At 44.8% G+C, this 16,102-nt stretch overlaps 1 protein-coding gene across 5 annotated transcripts in view; it reads right to left on the reverse strand.

Moving 5' to 3' along the window:
* ERC2 (ELKS/RAB6-interacting/CAST family member 2) overlaps positions 1-16,102 on the reverse strand; it is a 1,638,183-nt gene that overhangs the window by 1,408,815 nt on the left and 213,266 nt on the right. For all 5 annotated transcript variants that reach the window (XR_003856601.1, XR_003856602.1, XR_003856603.1 and 2 more), the window contains one exon: positions 438-512. Coding sequence is in view for 1 of the 5 variants with exons in the window: in XM_029600911.1 (XP_029456771.1) it covers positions 438-512 (75 nt within the window). In the remaining 4 variants the exon portion in view is untranslated. The remainder of the gene's footprint in view (positions 1-437; positions 513-16,102) is intronic.

The following is a 16,102-nucleotide window of genomic DNA, read 5'->3' on the forward strand; positions in this document are numbered from 1 at the left end:
AGAGGGATACTTAAAATGTCTGTGTATGTTCCAAGAAAGAAATTATGGTACACACAAAAATATTCTAACAGCTTACAAATTATAATAACCCATTTTGCTTAAGTGTGTTATTTCATTAATAAAGATTTGTTTCTTATGGTAATAAACTGTTTCCCAGATACATAATTTTGCTGCACCTCTATTTCAACTTGGTAGCGTGGTGGTGCCATCTAATCCCAATGAAAGTTACCCTTTTTTTTTTTTTTTTTTTTTTAAGTATTTTACTTAATCTATTAATGTGCATGAAATGAAATGCAGATGATCCCTTATAATCCTTATGGACTGAAAGCCCTTGCCATAATGTGGCAAGTTCAGGTTCCCTTAATTCTATAGAGGCTAAGTAAAAGCACACTACAAAGGCAAATACTACATTTACACAGACAATTAGCAGGGCATACCTTCATTTCAATGACCGTCTGAAGAGCCTTTGTTTTAGCAGGTTCGGGCTGAAGTTGGGTTCTTCTGTGCAGTTCCTGAGGAGGGACACGATAGAAATAAGCTTGGCGACTCATACTTCCATTACTTAGTCAATCTAACAAAAGTACAATATGCTCCATAGCAAAAAACGAAAAAATGGTGGAAAGGTTTCCACAAGTGTAGATTTACACTTCAAAAGCTACAGGTGCATGATTTCACCATATCTCTAGCAGGTCTGCAGTCTCGATCTTATATTACAGGCTAGGCAGCCGGCACACGCACTATTTCTGAAATCTGTATCAATAATTAATGTCAACTGTGACAAAGACAACAAGTAATCACTTAGCCCAGCTACAGCACCGCTGTGCCTTCCCTTCACTATCAATCAGCCCTCAAATCACATTTTTCTCAATTATCTTACTCTAAGAAATTAAATAAGTAAAAGTAAAATCAATTTTAAAACCATTTCTATACTAGTCTCTGACATTTTAAAGGAGTGCCTTCTACTTAATATTTTTCAGCAAAACAGAAGAATATTAGTATTTATTACATTGTAACAATTTGCAACCCAGAAATGTATCTTGTATGAAACAGCCATCAGATATAATAATTACACACAATCAAGAAAATTAAGAAAAGATTTAGGAAAGGCCAAGTCCAATCATTGCACATCAGTCTCCCATTAATGGAGATGGGAGTGGGAGGAAGAAGTCCACAGTTCCAAGAAAATAAATTAAAGAAAAACAGACACTTACACCCTGTATCCTACAGCCATTATTATAACAAGAATTCAAATCCATTTAAGATGAGAAAAATGGGTAAGGAAGTGAAAGATGGCCTGTGCATACTAATACAAGGGAGGACAATTTTCAAAACCCATTTTCCCCCAGGTAAATGGCTATTTAGCTGAGTGAATAGGCTATCTGAAAACTGCCAATCTTGTACGGGGATAAAAAGCAGGCACCAGGATCAACAGCATACATACTTTTTTTTTACTTCTATGTTAAAGTTAGGTTAGAGAGAGGCAACAATGTACAAGTTTTTAAGTTTTCAAATCTACTGAGCAAATTTTTCAAAGGGGTTATGCGCAGAAAATAAGTATATATGTGTGTAAGTAGTACATGCTGTTTTATAAACATTGAAAGTTTGCATGTATTTTCAGTTTTGCGCACATTTTCCTGCATAAAAAAGGGTGGCCTCAGGATGTTCTGGGGTGGGGCCAAGAGAAATGCTAGGAAGTTACTATTTTATATGAGATTTACATAAATATATTAGGCAACTTATTCATGCCGGTTTACACCTGCTAATTATCTAGTGCAATTGATATTGGACTAGTCTGTTGTCTACTATTTTTGGTGGAAGGTCTGGGTGAACTGGGGGAGTTCAGGATGAAGTACTAGGAGGGTCTTGATAAACTAGAGATGAACTGGGCGAACTGGCGGAGGTATCAGCAAACTGGAGATTTCAAGCACATGTGCATATTTTAAAATGTCATGGTTTCTAGAGTCAGGGAAACCCTCCTGGGGAGCGGCACAGGGCTGTAAGGCAGGATTCTGGATAGAAAAGAGCCGGTCTTCTGCCTAGTCAGCTCCCTCCCCCACAGGTTGAGCCCTTGAGTTCTGGGGGTCAGCAGATCTTTGCTGTGGCAGTACATGGACTGAGTCCATAGAGGTAAGAACCAGACTAGACTAGGAAAGGCAGGGTAGGCAAGGCTGGACAGACAAGGCTAAAGGCAAGGCTTGGATGAGGTAGCCAAGGCAGGCAGGGCAGGAAGACTTGGCAAGGCTTGATGCATGGAGACAAGGCAAGACTGGATACTGGGCAGAACTTGGAATTAGACCAGAGGCAAGCTGAGGCAAGGACAGGACTCTGTTACCGGCAGGACTGGATAGGATACTTGGAACAGGCAGGAAAAGACCAACAAGACAGATTAGAATAGAAGTTAGACAAGACAGACAAGGATATCAAGGAACAGAGAACATATTAGACCAAAAGCAACAAGGCAGGAGTCCCATAGGCCACTAGGGGCAAAGGAGAAGATAGAATAGGCCTGAACACCTCATCCAGACATCAACCAGACATTCACCTTCAGAAAAAAGATAGAGCCAGAGCTACTCACTGACATTATAAATAATAAACTAATCAACCTCAACTTTCCTAATGCCTCTGCATCATTTGAAACAAGGGATATCATGGTTAATGAAATAGTGGACAACCTAAGCCCAGTCCAAACAAAATCAATCCAACCATACCAAAGCTCCTTTAAACAAAAGACATCTTGGTACAATGAAGATTTAAGATGCGAAAAATAAATACTGAGAAACTCTGAGAAACTTTGGCAGAAAAGCCATAACTCAGAATCATTTAGAAAATACAAAATCACTACTCTCTCAATACAGGGCTTCTATCAACAAAGCGAAGAAAGAACACTATGCTAAAGAGATTCATAGAGTGATTATTAACTCTAAATTACTCATTGATGTTGATAAAACCTATCCTAAAAAATAAAACCAGCTATATTGACAACTGGGAAAATTATCAACTGATATCTAACCTGCCCTTTCTGTACAAAATTCTTGAAAAAGCCCTATTATCACAACTAGAAAACTATCTAGATGACCACCACATTTCTACATCCAAACCAATTTGGATTAAAAAAAAAATTGCTCTACCGAGACTCTACTCCTATCCCTAATGAACCCCATATTACGGGGTTTTAACAATGACAAATCTTACATCCTGGTGCTAATTGACCTCTTGGCTACCTTCGACACAGTCAACCATATCCTTCTATGCAATCAGCTGAGAAAAATCAGAATTGACAGCGATGTAAAGAAGTGGTTCACCTCCTTCTTATCAAAAAAGACATTCCAAGACAAACTGGACAACCATATTTCTGACACTTTCCCAATCGACACTGGTGTTCCCCAGGGTTCAGCACTATCCACAACTCTATTCAACATCTACATGCTTTCACTATGTAAATTGCTATCTGATCTAGGAATCGCCTATGCACTATTTCCACACCTTTAATAATGTGTACAATTCTGGACACAGCATCTCAAAAAAGATATAGTTGCGATGGAGAAGGTACACAGAAGAGCAACCAAACTGATAAAGGGAATGGAACAGCTCCCCTATGAGGAAAGGCTGAAGAGATTAGGGCTGTTCAGCTTGGAGAAGACGGCTGAGGGGGGATATGATAGAGGTCTTTAAAATCATGAGAGGTCTTGAATGAGTAGACATGAATCAGTTATTTACACTTTCGGATAATAGAAGGACTAGGGGGCACTCCATGAATTAGTAAGTAGCACATTTAAGACTAATCGGAGAAAATTATTTTTCACTCAAAGCACAATTAAGCTCTGGAATTTGTTGCCAGAGGATGTGGTTAGTGCAGTTAGTGTAGCTGGGTTCAAAAGAGGTTTGGATAAGTTCTTGGAGAAGTCCATTAACTGCTATTAATCAAGTTGACTTAGAGAATGGCCTATTGGCATCAGTAGCATGGGATCTTCTTAGTGTTTGGGTACTTGCCAGGTTCTTTAAGCCTGGTTTGGCCTCTGTTGGAAACAGGATGCTGGGCTTGATGGACCTATGGTCTGACCCAGCATGGCAATTTCTTATGTTCTTAAAATACAGTGCGGACGCTGACTTCACACATGAAGGCTATCAACATGAACTATTCAAACTTAAAGACTAAAAAAACTGAAATCATTTTGTTAAGAAGAAATTCTCCAATAATACCCCCAATACTTGACCTGGGTAACTTAAATATTGCACCCTTAGACCAAGTGCGGGACTTAGCAGTACAGATTGATGAGAACCTAACTATGGAAAAACGCAAACAAATTAATCAAATCAGGCTATGCTAAACTGCGATTACTACATAGACAAACTATTGCTGACTCATGAAGACTTCTGTACAGTACTACAAACCCTCATTTTTTCAAACTTAGACTACTGCAACTCTCTTCTACTCGAAGCACCTAAAAGTCTTTCAAAATGTCAATAATCTAACTTAACCTTCTGAAATCATTACTTGCTCCTACATGGACAAACTCAATATGAACCTAACTAAAGAACTCATCACCTCTTTCTTTTTAACCCACCCCAAATAAATGTATCAAACATCTTCTCTCAACCCCCTTCTTCACATCCCTCCAGCATCTTTTGTTATAAGTGCTCCCTCATCCCTGCTACCCCATCCCTTTATATTTCTCCTTCCCCTGGCCGCCTTAGTTAATGTATGTGTCTTTTTCCTAAAATGTGTCTTTCTCCTAAAATGTATGATATATGAACACATCAAGTGAACATAATTAGAACATAATATTTATGTCATAAACCATTGTGATCTTCACTTGGAACGATGGTATATAAAATGGCTAAATAAATAAATAAGGCAGGAAACAAGGCAGGGTAGGCCCAAGGGCCTCAAAGCAAGGCAGGAAATTTGAAGGCCACAAGGCAAGGAAAGGCAAGGTCACAAGGTAAGACAAGGAGCTAGAAGGCCCAAAGGCCATAAGGCAAGGGAAGGAACGAGGGTCAGGTCACAGAGCCAGAAGTGACACCATGAGAAGACAAGGAGCTTCTGGCAAGTCAGGGTTATATAGGGCTGAGACTTTGGTGTGGCAAAAGTAGTGAGGAAGATCTTGGCAAGGATAGTAGTGAGACTTACTGAGGGCCTTTGATGGTAGGTAGGTGTCACTGCAGGAGGCAGCAAGGTAGTGGCTGCATAGCAAACGAAATCCTAACATAAAATATACCTGCCTCTGCATATAAATCAATATTTTACATGTAGATGTTAAAATTATTTTTGTACGTAAAATATATGCACGTATGTTTTTTAAAATAAGTAGAGAAAGTATGCACTTTCCTCACACTGGAAATCTTCATATACACTGAGAGACATGCATGTACTTTCAGAGGAGAACTATGTGGTATTTTATAAAACTATGTATCTGCTGCCTCATGGTTTATGAAATACTAGGGTAAATCTCAACATGCCCAGTTATGCACATAAATGTTCTACCACAATAATTTTTAAAACTATGCACACTAATTTTCCACAGAAAACAAGTGCAAATCTCTGCAAGTACTATTTCCTGGACAGTTTTCAAAGAGAAAGTCTGCAGGACAAAATACTTGCCCATGGAGTTTTGAAAATTGCCCCCATAAAAAGTAGTTAAATGAGAAGGCTCATCGAAAATTATCTGACTGATATTTGATGGTACACTTGCAAGGAAAATTAAGTCAAAAAAGACCCCCCCTGTTTTCCAAACTTTTGGACACGGAGCAGCCTCAGAGGGAACTTTCCTTCCGCCTCCCCCCACCTTCCCCTTCCTTCCCCTACCTAACCCACCCCCAGCCCTATCTAAACCCCCCTACCTTTATTATAAAAGTTTCGCCTCGCACACGATTCCCCAGCCTGGGAGCAGTTTCGGAGGCCTCGGCCACGCCCCCGAAATGCCCCCGGGCCGGAACCACACCTGCGGCCCCACCCCCAAATGACGCTCCGCCGTGACACGCCCCTGACATGCCCCCCCCAGGAAAGCCCCGGGACTTACGCGCGTCCCGGGGTTTGTGTGCGCCGCTGAGCCTATTCAACATAGGCTCGGCGCCCGCAGGGGGAGCTTGGGGCAGGTTTTCGGGGGTACGCGCGAATCTTACGCACGTACCCCTTTGAAAATCTGCCCCTTAGCATGCTATGTGTGCTCATAATTTTAAGTGGTTACACAAGCAAATGTTAATATGTATCTTCCTTAGGAGTTTGTTGGCTTTAATGAGCACCGCTAAGCTGATTTTAAAACATGCGCGTGTGAAGGAAAAGGCCAGTTTAGCCAATTAGTCCACCAGTCTGAATAGACTATCCCTTGGTCATTGAGACCCTCCTGGTTCTTCAGCCTGCAGTCCTCCCTTTTTATCCAGGCCCTCACTTAGGGATTTTAAGCATAAAACAAGTTTTATTCTACCTTTCACCTGAAAAAGAGCAGAAGTAAATATGCGCAGGTAACTGCCCGATGCGTGCTGCGTTTGCTGGTTTTAAAATCGTGATTTACATTTGTAAATGTTGGCTCCGCCCCAGAATGCACCTGACCCGCCCCTTTTTTCCATGTGTTCTGTTGCTCAGGTACATGCATATACGTGCATAATTTTCCATTTTTAAAATAAGAGCTGCTCACATTCAGCCCATAAACTTGTGTATATGGGCCTTTTAATGCAAGCAACTCTTAAAATTCACCCCTAAATGGGGAAATTTTACTAGCATGTGCAAAAATATAATTAACAACAATTTCTCTCTTCATGTTAAAGCAGATTAGACTAATATTTGTCTGAGCTGATAGGCGTGCAGAGGATCCTGCCAGGAGAAAGAGTTGGTTCAGTGGTTCTTAAACCTATCCTGGGGGTCCCCCCCAGCCAGTCAGGTTTTATTAATGACAACAATAATAATAATATTTTATAGTAGTACTGGCCATATGCAACGCTATACAATGGTGACAGGGTTTCAGGTATAAGTCGTCCCTGACAAAAAGAGTTTACGATCTAGGTGGGTATCTGAGTTTTCAGGAAATCCACAATGAATACGTATCATATAAATTGGCATGAGATGGAGGCACATTCCTTGCTTCTTGAGGTCACAATTATAGATTTGCAATTTTTAAAATCCATTTTCGGTTATGGATATAACCAAATAGCAAACCTGTCTGCCAAAAATCAGGTCCAAGAAAACAAAGAGGTAGGCGATCTATGATACCGTCAGGTGAACACAAAAAGAATAGATGCCTGGATCTTTTTCAACGCTTTATTGGTGCAGAGACATGTCAAATAAAATCGCCCGACTCAGGCCGAGTTTCGCAGCTTTACAGCCACTGCCTCAGGGGCTCCACTATTCCACTATTCCAATCAATGATGTTGTTTCATCCAATCAATTGTACTAGTATGCCGGCAGTACAAGAACAACTTATGCACGAAGGTTAAAAATGCATGCCAGCATAACAGACCGCAGTCTTCTCTGAAGATTCTCTCAAACTCTATTAGGTTCGATGGGGAGGTAGATAAACAGCTATTTTCAAGTTCCTCCAGAGTGTTCGAGTGGGTTCAAGTTCAGGCTCTGGCTGGGCCTCTCAAGGACATTCAAAGACTTGTCCCAAAGCCACTCCTGCGTCGTCTCGACTGTGTGTTTATGTACATTGTCCAGTTGGAAGATGAATCATCGCCCCAGTCTGAGGTCCAGAGTGCTCTGGAGCAGGTTTTCATCAAGGTGTACTTTGCTCTGTTCATCTTACCCTCGATCCTGCTTAGTCACCCAGTTGTTGCAACTGAAAAACATCCCCACAGCATGATGCTGCCACTACCATCCTTCAACGTAGGGATAGCATTTTTAAGGTGTTGAGCAGTACCTGGTTTCCTCCAGACATGACACTTGGCATTCAAGCAAAAGAGTTCAAACTTGGTTTTATCAGACCAGAGATTCTTGTTTCTCAGGCTGTCATGTGCCTTTTACTGAGAGTGGCTTTCATCTGGCCACTCTACCATAAAGGACTTATTTCTGAAGTGCTGCAGAGATAGTTGTCCATCTCTGCAGCAAAACTCTAAAGCTCTGTCAGAGTGATCCTCAAGTTCTTGGTCACCTTCCAGGACCAAGGCCCTTTTCTCTAATTCTCAGTTTTGGTAGGCAGCCTTCTCTAGGAAGATTCTTGGTGGTTCCGAACTTCTTCCATTTATGGAGGCCACTGTGTTCTTTGGGGCCTTCAATGCTGCAGCAATTTTTTTGTAAGCTTCCTCAGATCTATGCCTTGACACAATCCTACCCCAGAGGTCTACAGACAATTCCTTTGACTTCGTGGCTTTGACTTTGCTCTAACATACACTGTCAACTGTGGGGCCTTATATAGACAGGTGTGTGGCTTTCCAAATCATGTCCAATCAAATGAATTTACCATAGGTGGAATCCAATCAAGTTAGAGAAATATCTCAAGGATGATCAATGGAAACAGGATGCACCTGAGCTCAACTTTGAGTGTCATAGTAAAGGGTCTAAATACTTATATAAATGTGATATTTCAGGGTTTTGTTTTTTTTTTTAAACTAATTTGCACAAATTTCTACAAACCTGATTTTACTTTGTTATTATAGAATATTGGGTGTAGGTTCATGAAAGAAAAATGCATATTATCCATTTTAGAATAAGGCTGTAACACAACAAAATACTGAAAAAATTAAGGGATCTGAATACTTTCTGAATGCATTGTAAGGTGAATTTTAAAAGCCCAACGCGCACATTAATTAGGGCTTGCGTGAATGTGTTGGGCTCGTGCGGGCCAAGTGGATTTTAAAAACTGCTGAGATACATGCATATCTCCCGGAGCACGCACATCTTGTAAGTTTTCAAAAAAGGGTGGGGCATAGGCATGGTCTGGGCAGGGCATGGACGTTTCAAGATGTGAACATGAGATGTGCATGTAAATACTTATGTGATCCGGTGCATGCTGAGGCCCCCTGCCACGTAATTTTACTTCTGATATGGATGCCGTATAAGTTATAAAGTAAAGATAAATTGGCAGATATGCGGGGTTTTAAGGGTCAGGAATAACTGGGGGGGAGTGAAGGCTATTAAACTAGGGGAATTTGTAGGACCTCTCTCTTAACTGGGTGAACTGGAGACAAACTGGTAAAACTGAAAATGACATCGGAGCGCATCCCTTTTAAAGTCCAATTTATGAGGTAGAAGCAGCATCTGCGAACACTTGCGTTGGCCCACCTATTTATTTATTTAAAATCTTTTCTATACCGTCGTTAAGCGGGTGCCATCACAACGGTTCACAATAGGGCATAAAAATTATATGTTGTATAAAGTGTCTGGAATTCTAACTCTAAACAGGTGCCATCAATATAGTGTAACAAAATTTCACAATAAATATTATTTGGTGGGTGTTATAAGTCATGTCCAGTTTTTTCTTACTCCACTATAAGATATAGTACTACTTAACTCTAGTTCTTTGTTGTTTAAAAATAAAAATGAAGAATTTAGAATATGAAAAATGAGAAACACACGCTTTAAGAAAACAGGTGTGTGTGGGGGGGTTTGACTGACAGCTACCAACATCTCCCTGGGTTCTCCTTTCAATTCTCTTTGTTGTATGCTTGCTTAAATAGCCATGTTTTAAAACTTTTTCTGAAGGTTTTGATGTTTCTTTGCAGTCTGATTTCTAAAGGCATACATGTAGTCCCTGGGCACGGGCCAACAACGTCCCTGGGCACGGGCCGACAATGTGCACACATGTGCGCCCACATGCCAGTTAGCAAATGTTGCTTACCTGATGTAACAGGTGTTCTCACAGGACAGCAGGATGTTAGTCCTCACAAATGGGTGACATCGAGGATGGAGCCCACCACGGAAAACTTCTGTCAAAGTTTAAACAGAACTTTGACTGGCCCCTACTGGGCATGCCCAGCAAGGCACTGACCCTGCAGCCAGCAGGGGTCTCCCTTCAGTCTGATTTTCAAAGCTACAGGCAGTGCCTAAAAAGTAAAAACAAAACGAACCCAACACCGCGGGGTGGCGGGCGGGTTTCGTGAGGACTAACATCCTGCTGTCCTGTGAGAACACCTGTTACATCAGGTAAGCAACATTTGCTTTCTCACAGGACAAGCAGGATGGTTGTCCTCACAAATGGGTGAGTACCGAGCTGAGGATGTCCTGACTTGCACCAAATGCTCCCAACGACGTGCAACAGGCAGTACAAGTGGAGTGGAATTTGGGAAAGGGCATCCGCACCCTACCGGGAAGGTGGAAGGGTGTTGGTACATCATGTTGGAAAAAGGTTACGCAAGACAGATTGGCCGAAGATGGAGTCCTGTCTTCCAGCTTTGTCCAAACAATAGTGGGCTGCAAAGGTATGGAGAGAACTCCAGGTTGCAGCCCTGCAGATGTCAGGAAGCGGCACCGATCGAAGGTGTGCCACTGACGTCGCCATGGCCCTCACAGAGTGTGCTTTGACACGGTCTTGGAAAGGAATGCCAGCCTGCTCATAGCAGAAAGAAATGCAGTCCGCCAACCAGGAGGAAAGAGCCTGCTTACCCACAGGTTGTCCTAACTTGTTAGGATGGAAAGAGACGAATAATTGAGTGCTCTTCCTGTGAGAAACTGTACGGTCTAGGTAAAAGGCTAGAGCTCGTTTACAGTCTAGGGTATGCAGGGTCTGTTCTCCAGAGTTGGAGTGGGGCCTGGGAAAAAAGATAGGTAGTATGATGGATTGATTGATATGAAACTCAGAAACTACCTTAGGTAAAAATTTAGGGTGAGTGCGGAGTACCGCCCGGTCCTGCAGGAGTTTAGTGTAAGGCGGATAGGTAACTAGGGCCTGTAATTCACTAACCCTGCGAGCTGAAGTGATAGCCAAAAGGAATAACACTTTCCATGTGAGATACTTTAACTCACAGGAGTGCAGAGGTTCGAAAGGAGGTTTCATTAGACGACCAAGAACCAGATTAAGGTCCCAGGATGGGGCCGGAGGCCGTAAGGGTGGCTTCAGATGGAGCAAGCCTTTAAGAAAACGTGTTACTAGGGGTTGTACTGAAATAGGGACACCCTGTACACCTTTATGGAAGGCGGCTACCGCACTGACATGCATCCTAATGGAAGAGGTTTTAAGACCTGATTCAGAGAGATGCCATAAATAGTCCAAGAATTTGGAAATTGGACAGGAAAGGGGATCAAGGGACTGAGAAGTGCACCATGATGTGTACCTTTTCCATTTGTATGAGTAAGACTTTCTTGTGGAAGGCTTTCGTGAAGCTATCAGGACTCGAGAAACGGAATCTGAAAGGTTGAAAGGCTGAAGGACTAACCTTTCAACATCCATGCCGTCAGGGACAAGGCTTGGAGGTTGGGATGGAGGAGGCATCCGTCGTTTTGAGTGAGCAGATGCGGGTCCTTTCCCAGAGGAATGTGCCTGCGGATGGAGAGATCCTGGAGTATTGGAAACCATACTTGGCGTGGCCAGTAAGGTGCTATCAGGATCATGGTTCCTCCGTCCTGGCGTAGCTTCACGAGAGTCTTTGACACAAGAGGAAGTGGGGGGAATGCGTAGAGCAGACCGGTTGTCCACTTGAGGGAGAATGCATCCCTCGGCCGAGAGTTCTGGCTCCGAATGAGAGAGCAGTAATCGTCCACTTTGTGGTTCTGAGGGGACGCAAAGAGGTCTATGCGGGGAGAACCCCACTTGTGAAACAGAGAGGTCGCTACCAGAGGATCGAGTGACCACTCGTGCGGTCGGAAGACACGGCTCAGCCGGTCTGCCAATACATTGTCTACTCCCGGCAGGTAAGTGGCCCTGAGGTACATAGAGTGGGAGAGGGCTTCCGCCCAGATCTGCGCAGCTTCCTGACACAGAAGGAAGGAGCCTGTGCCTCCCTGCTTGTTTATGTACCACATGGCCACTTGGTTGTCCGTCTGGATTAAGATTATCTGATGAAAGAGATGATCTTTGAAAGTGCGGAGCGCATAGCGGATTGCTCGAAGTTCCAGGAAATTGATCTGGTGTTCGGCTTCCTCGTTGGACCATAACCCTTGGGTTTGAAAATTGTCCACATGGGCCCCCCAACCGATGTGGGAAGCGTCGGTGGTTAGGATAACTTGCGGATCCGGTGGAAGAAAGGGTAAGCCCTGAAGGAGGTTGACCTGAGTCGTCCACCAGGTTAAGGATAGGCGCAGCGCTTGTGTGACTGTGATTATGGAGGACAGAGGCTGAAAAGCTTGAATCCATTGTTGTCGTAGAGTCCATTGTGTTACCCTCATGGCTAGTCTGGTCATGGGAGTGACTTGAACCGAGGATGCCATGTGTCCTAGGAGAACTAGGAATTGGCGAGCTGTGGCAGTGTCTTGAGACTGGAGCTGGCGAGCCAGGGACATTAGGGTGTGGACCCGTTGTAGCGGAAGGTAGGCCTTTGCCTGTAAGGTGTCCAAGTGTGCCCCAATGAAAGATAAGGTTTGAGATGGGACGAAGCAAGATTTCTCGTAATTGACAAGAAACCCTAAGGAAAGGAGTGTGTTGATTGTCAATTGTAGGGAGGACCGGGCAATCTGAGGGGTGGAGGCCCTGATCAGCCAGTCGTCCAGATAGGGGTATACGTGGACACCTTCCTTCCTGAGGAATGCTGCTACAACTACGAGGCATTTGGTGAAGACCCGTGGAGCAGATGCCAGACCGAAAGGCAGTACTCGGTATTGATAATGGTCGCGGCCTACGAGAAACCGCAGATATTTGCGATGGGATTGTGTTATCGCAATATGGGTATAAGCTTCCTTGAGGTCGAGGGAGCATAGCCAATCCCCTCTCTGCAGCAGAGGGAGTAACGTGCCCAGGGTTACCATCTTGAACTTTTCTTTTTGCAGATACTTGTTGAGGGCTCGAAGGTCTAAAATTGGACGTAGCCCTCCTGATTTCTTTGGAATTAGGAAGTATCTGGAATAGAATCCCTTGCCTCGTTGAGAGGGAGGAACGAGTTCTATAGCATTTGATTGCAGAAGAAGAGATACTTCCTGTTGTAATTGAGCCAAATGGCTGGATAGACTCCACGCTTGAAGCGGCGGGGAGTCTGCCGGAAGAGTTATGAAATTGAGGTGGTAACCCTGTGCGATAATCGCCAGCACCCACTGGTCTGAGGTAATCCGTATCCAATGCTGTAGAAAGTGGCACAGACGACCCCCTACAGGGATGTGGGGGAGTGGGATATGGCATGTGCTCCGAGTCGGGAAGTCAAAGGCCTGCCGCAGGCCCGGGGGGTGGGGCTACAGCAGGTCTTTGTTTCCGAGGTTGGCGTGGCTGAGGTCTGGTGGAGGATCGAGCCGGACGAGGCCTAGTCGACGGAGGGTAATAACGACGTGGCCGAAAGAATGACTTTTTGGAGTCCTTCTTAGGTGGTGGTTTGGAGGATACCTCAGATGGAACAGACGAAAGTTGTTTCAACGTCTCGTGGTGATCCTTCAATTCCGCCACAATTTGTTGAATCTGTTCTCCGAACAGATTATCCCCTAAGCAGGGTAAATCGGCTAGACGATCCTGAACCTCTGGGCGAAGGTTGGATGATTTTAACCAAGCCCAACGTCTGGCTGAGATGGCAGTAGCTGAGACTTTCGTGGAAGCATCGAAGATATCGTAGGCCGTTCGGATCTCGTGCTTCCCAGCTTCAAATCCTTTGTGAAGGAGGGCTTGAAGCTGTGGCTGGTATTGGTCCGGTAAGGTGTCAGCGTAGTCCTGCATTTGTTTAAGGATAGCTCTGTTGTACTGAGTCATATAAAGTTGGTATGAAGCTATACGAGATATCAACATAGCCCCATGATACACTTTCCTTCCCACACTATCAAGAAATTGGTTGTCCTTGATAGGGGGAGTGGAAGAGTGTGGCTTTAAACGCTTGGCTTTCTTTTGCGCAGACTCAACTACAACAGAGCGATGATCCAGTTGAGACTTCTGAAATCCTGGTGCTGACTGAACGAGGTAGGTTGAGTCAGCTTTTTTATTGACTGGTGACACAGATGAAGGTGATTCCCAGTTTTTCTTTAAAAGATCCAGAAATACTTGGTGAATGGGGATGGAAGCGATGATCTTGGGGGCATCCAGAAATTGGAGCAGCTCCATCATTTGGTGCCTGTCATCGGTCTCAGATTGCAGCTGAAAAGGCACAACTTCTGACATCTCCTTTACAAAATTTATAAAGGAGAGATCTTCAGGAGGAGATCGTTTTCTACTCTCTGTAGGAGATGGTGGGGATGGTAAATCTGTATCTGAAGATGAATCATCACCCCAGGTATCATAAGGATCATGTAAGGTTTGCTGTCCTGAAGGACCTGGTAGAGGATCCAAAGGCATCGATGGAACCGGTGCTGCAAGCGGAACAATGAACGGCATCGAGGGCTTCGGGGCCACCGATGGAATCGGTGCCGATCTTGGAATCGATGGAGCCGAAGGATAAATCGGTGGAAAGGTATGTGAAGGCACCGATGGAACGACACCGGACGGAGGAATCCGGAACGGTGTTTCTCCTGTCGATGAATGTCCTTCCGGAGATGATGGTGTAGTCGGTGCTAATGAAATCACCGATGGAAGGGCGCGCATAAGTGCCTCCATACGATTTAATATCGGTGCCAACGCTTCCACTATAGGCTCGGTGGTCGGTTCCATCCTCGGTGGCAGAGTCGGTGCTGAGGTCGGTGCCTGAGGCGGTGCCGGAATCGGTGCCGGAGGCGGTGCCGGTGGAGGCTGGAATCTTCGCATCGCATTCTCGATGGCCTCCTGGACCAGCCGGTCCAGTTCTGCCCGGAGACCAGGGGTAAGCATACCCGGCTCGACGGGAGAGGGAGGCTGAGGCAGGGCCGGAGGGACCACCGTAACCGGTGGGATCACGGCCCCCGCACCCCGGGAGGGTGAGGGTTTCCTCGGTGCCTGCGAACGAGACGTGGACGGTGCCAGGTCCGACCGAGGCTTTTTCTTCGGTGGCTCGGCCTGTTCAGAGGTCGATAGTTGCGGATCCTCGACGGGCCGAGACTTGTGCCGTCGATGGCGATGCTTATCCTTCCGATCTCCTCGGTCATCCGGGGAGGGGACAGGAGTCGACGGCCGAGAAGTCATCGATGGTGGACGGTCACCGGCGGGTTGGCGATGGTGGTGCAACTTCGACGGTGCCGGTTCCGATGACGTCGATGCTATCGATGGCGTTGGGGTGGGTGCATGGAAGAGGAGCCCCATCTTCTCCATCCTGGCCTTGCGACCCTTAGGTGTCATTAAGGCACATTTGGTGCAAGTCAGGACATCATGCTCACTACCCAAACACATCACACAAACCCTGTGGGGGTCTGTGATGGACATAGTCCGGGTACAATCCGGACAACGGCGGAACCCCGTTGCCATGGCCTGAAGCCAAAATTTAGGCTGGGGATCGGTAAGTGCCAACAGGCCTCAAGGGCCAAATTCGACGGTAGTCGATGGAAAAAGGCAAAAAACTTACCGGGTTCCGTAAGATGACTAAAAATTTGTCGAAGGGAGACCCCTGAGGGGCAAATTTTCTTAGGAAATTAACTTCCAAATTCCTGTCAGGAACGTGGTTAGAGAGCTCCTTTCACCGCGTGGCAACTGCTGCGCGGAAAAAAGAAGACTGAAGGGAGACCCCTGCTGGCTGCAGGGTCAGTGCCTTGCTGGGCATGCCCAGTAGGGGCCAGTCAAAGTTCTGTTTAAACTTTGACAGAAGTTTTCCGTGGTGGGCTCCATCCTCGATGTCACCCATTTGTGAGGACAACCATCCTGCTTGTCCTGTGAGAATTTACGTTACCATCCATTTATATAGGTATGGCTAAAAACATAAGTCATTTAGGTTGAAACAGAACATATACCAGAAATTCCAGAGGTTGAAATGGATAGCAAGAATATAAAGATGGGTACAAGATGCATATATACTGTAATAAGGCAAGCACTTTGAGCCAAGGTAATAAGAATACATTAAGTAGGAGTAGTCCAATGGTGGATGAGAAGGTGGGCTCAATACGGAAGCTCTGGCATTCAGGTAATAAAGGGAAGAGGGGTCTCTGCTTTGGAATCTAAAGGAAGGCTTGGTCGAGTAGCCACATCTTTATTTTTTCAAAAGACAAGGT

The sequence above is a fragment of the Rhinatrema bivittatum genome, chromosome 4 (genome assembly GCF_901001135.1).
Source record: "Rhinatrema bivittatum chromosome 4, aRhiBiv1.1, whole genome shotgun sequence".
Taxonomy (NCBI): Eukaryota; Metazoa; Chordata; class Amphibia; order Gymnophiona; family Rhinatrematidae; genus Rhinatrema; species Rhinatrema bivittatum.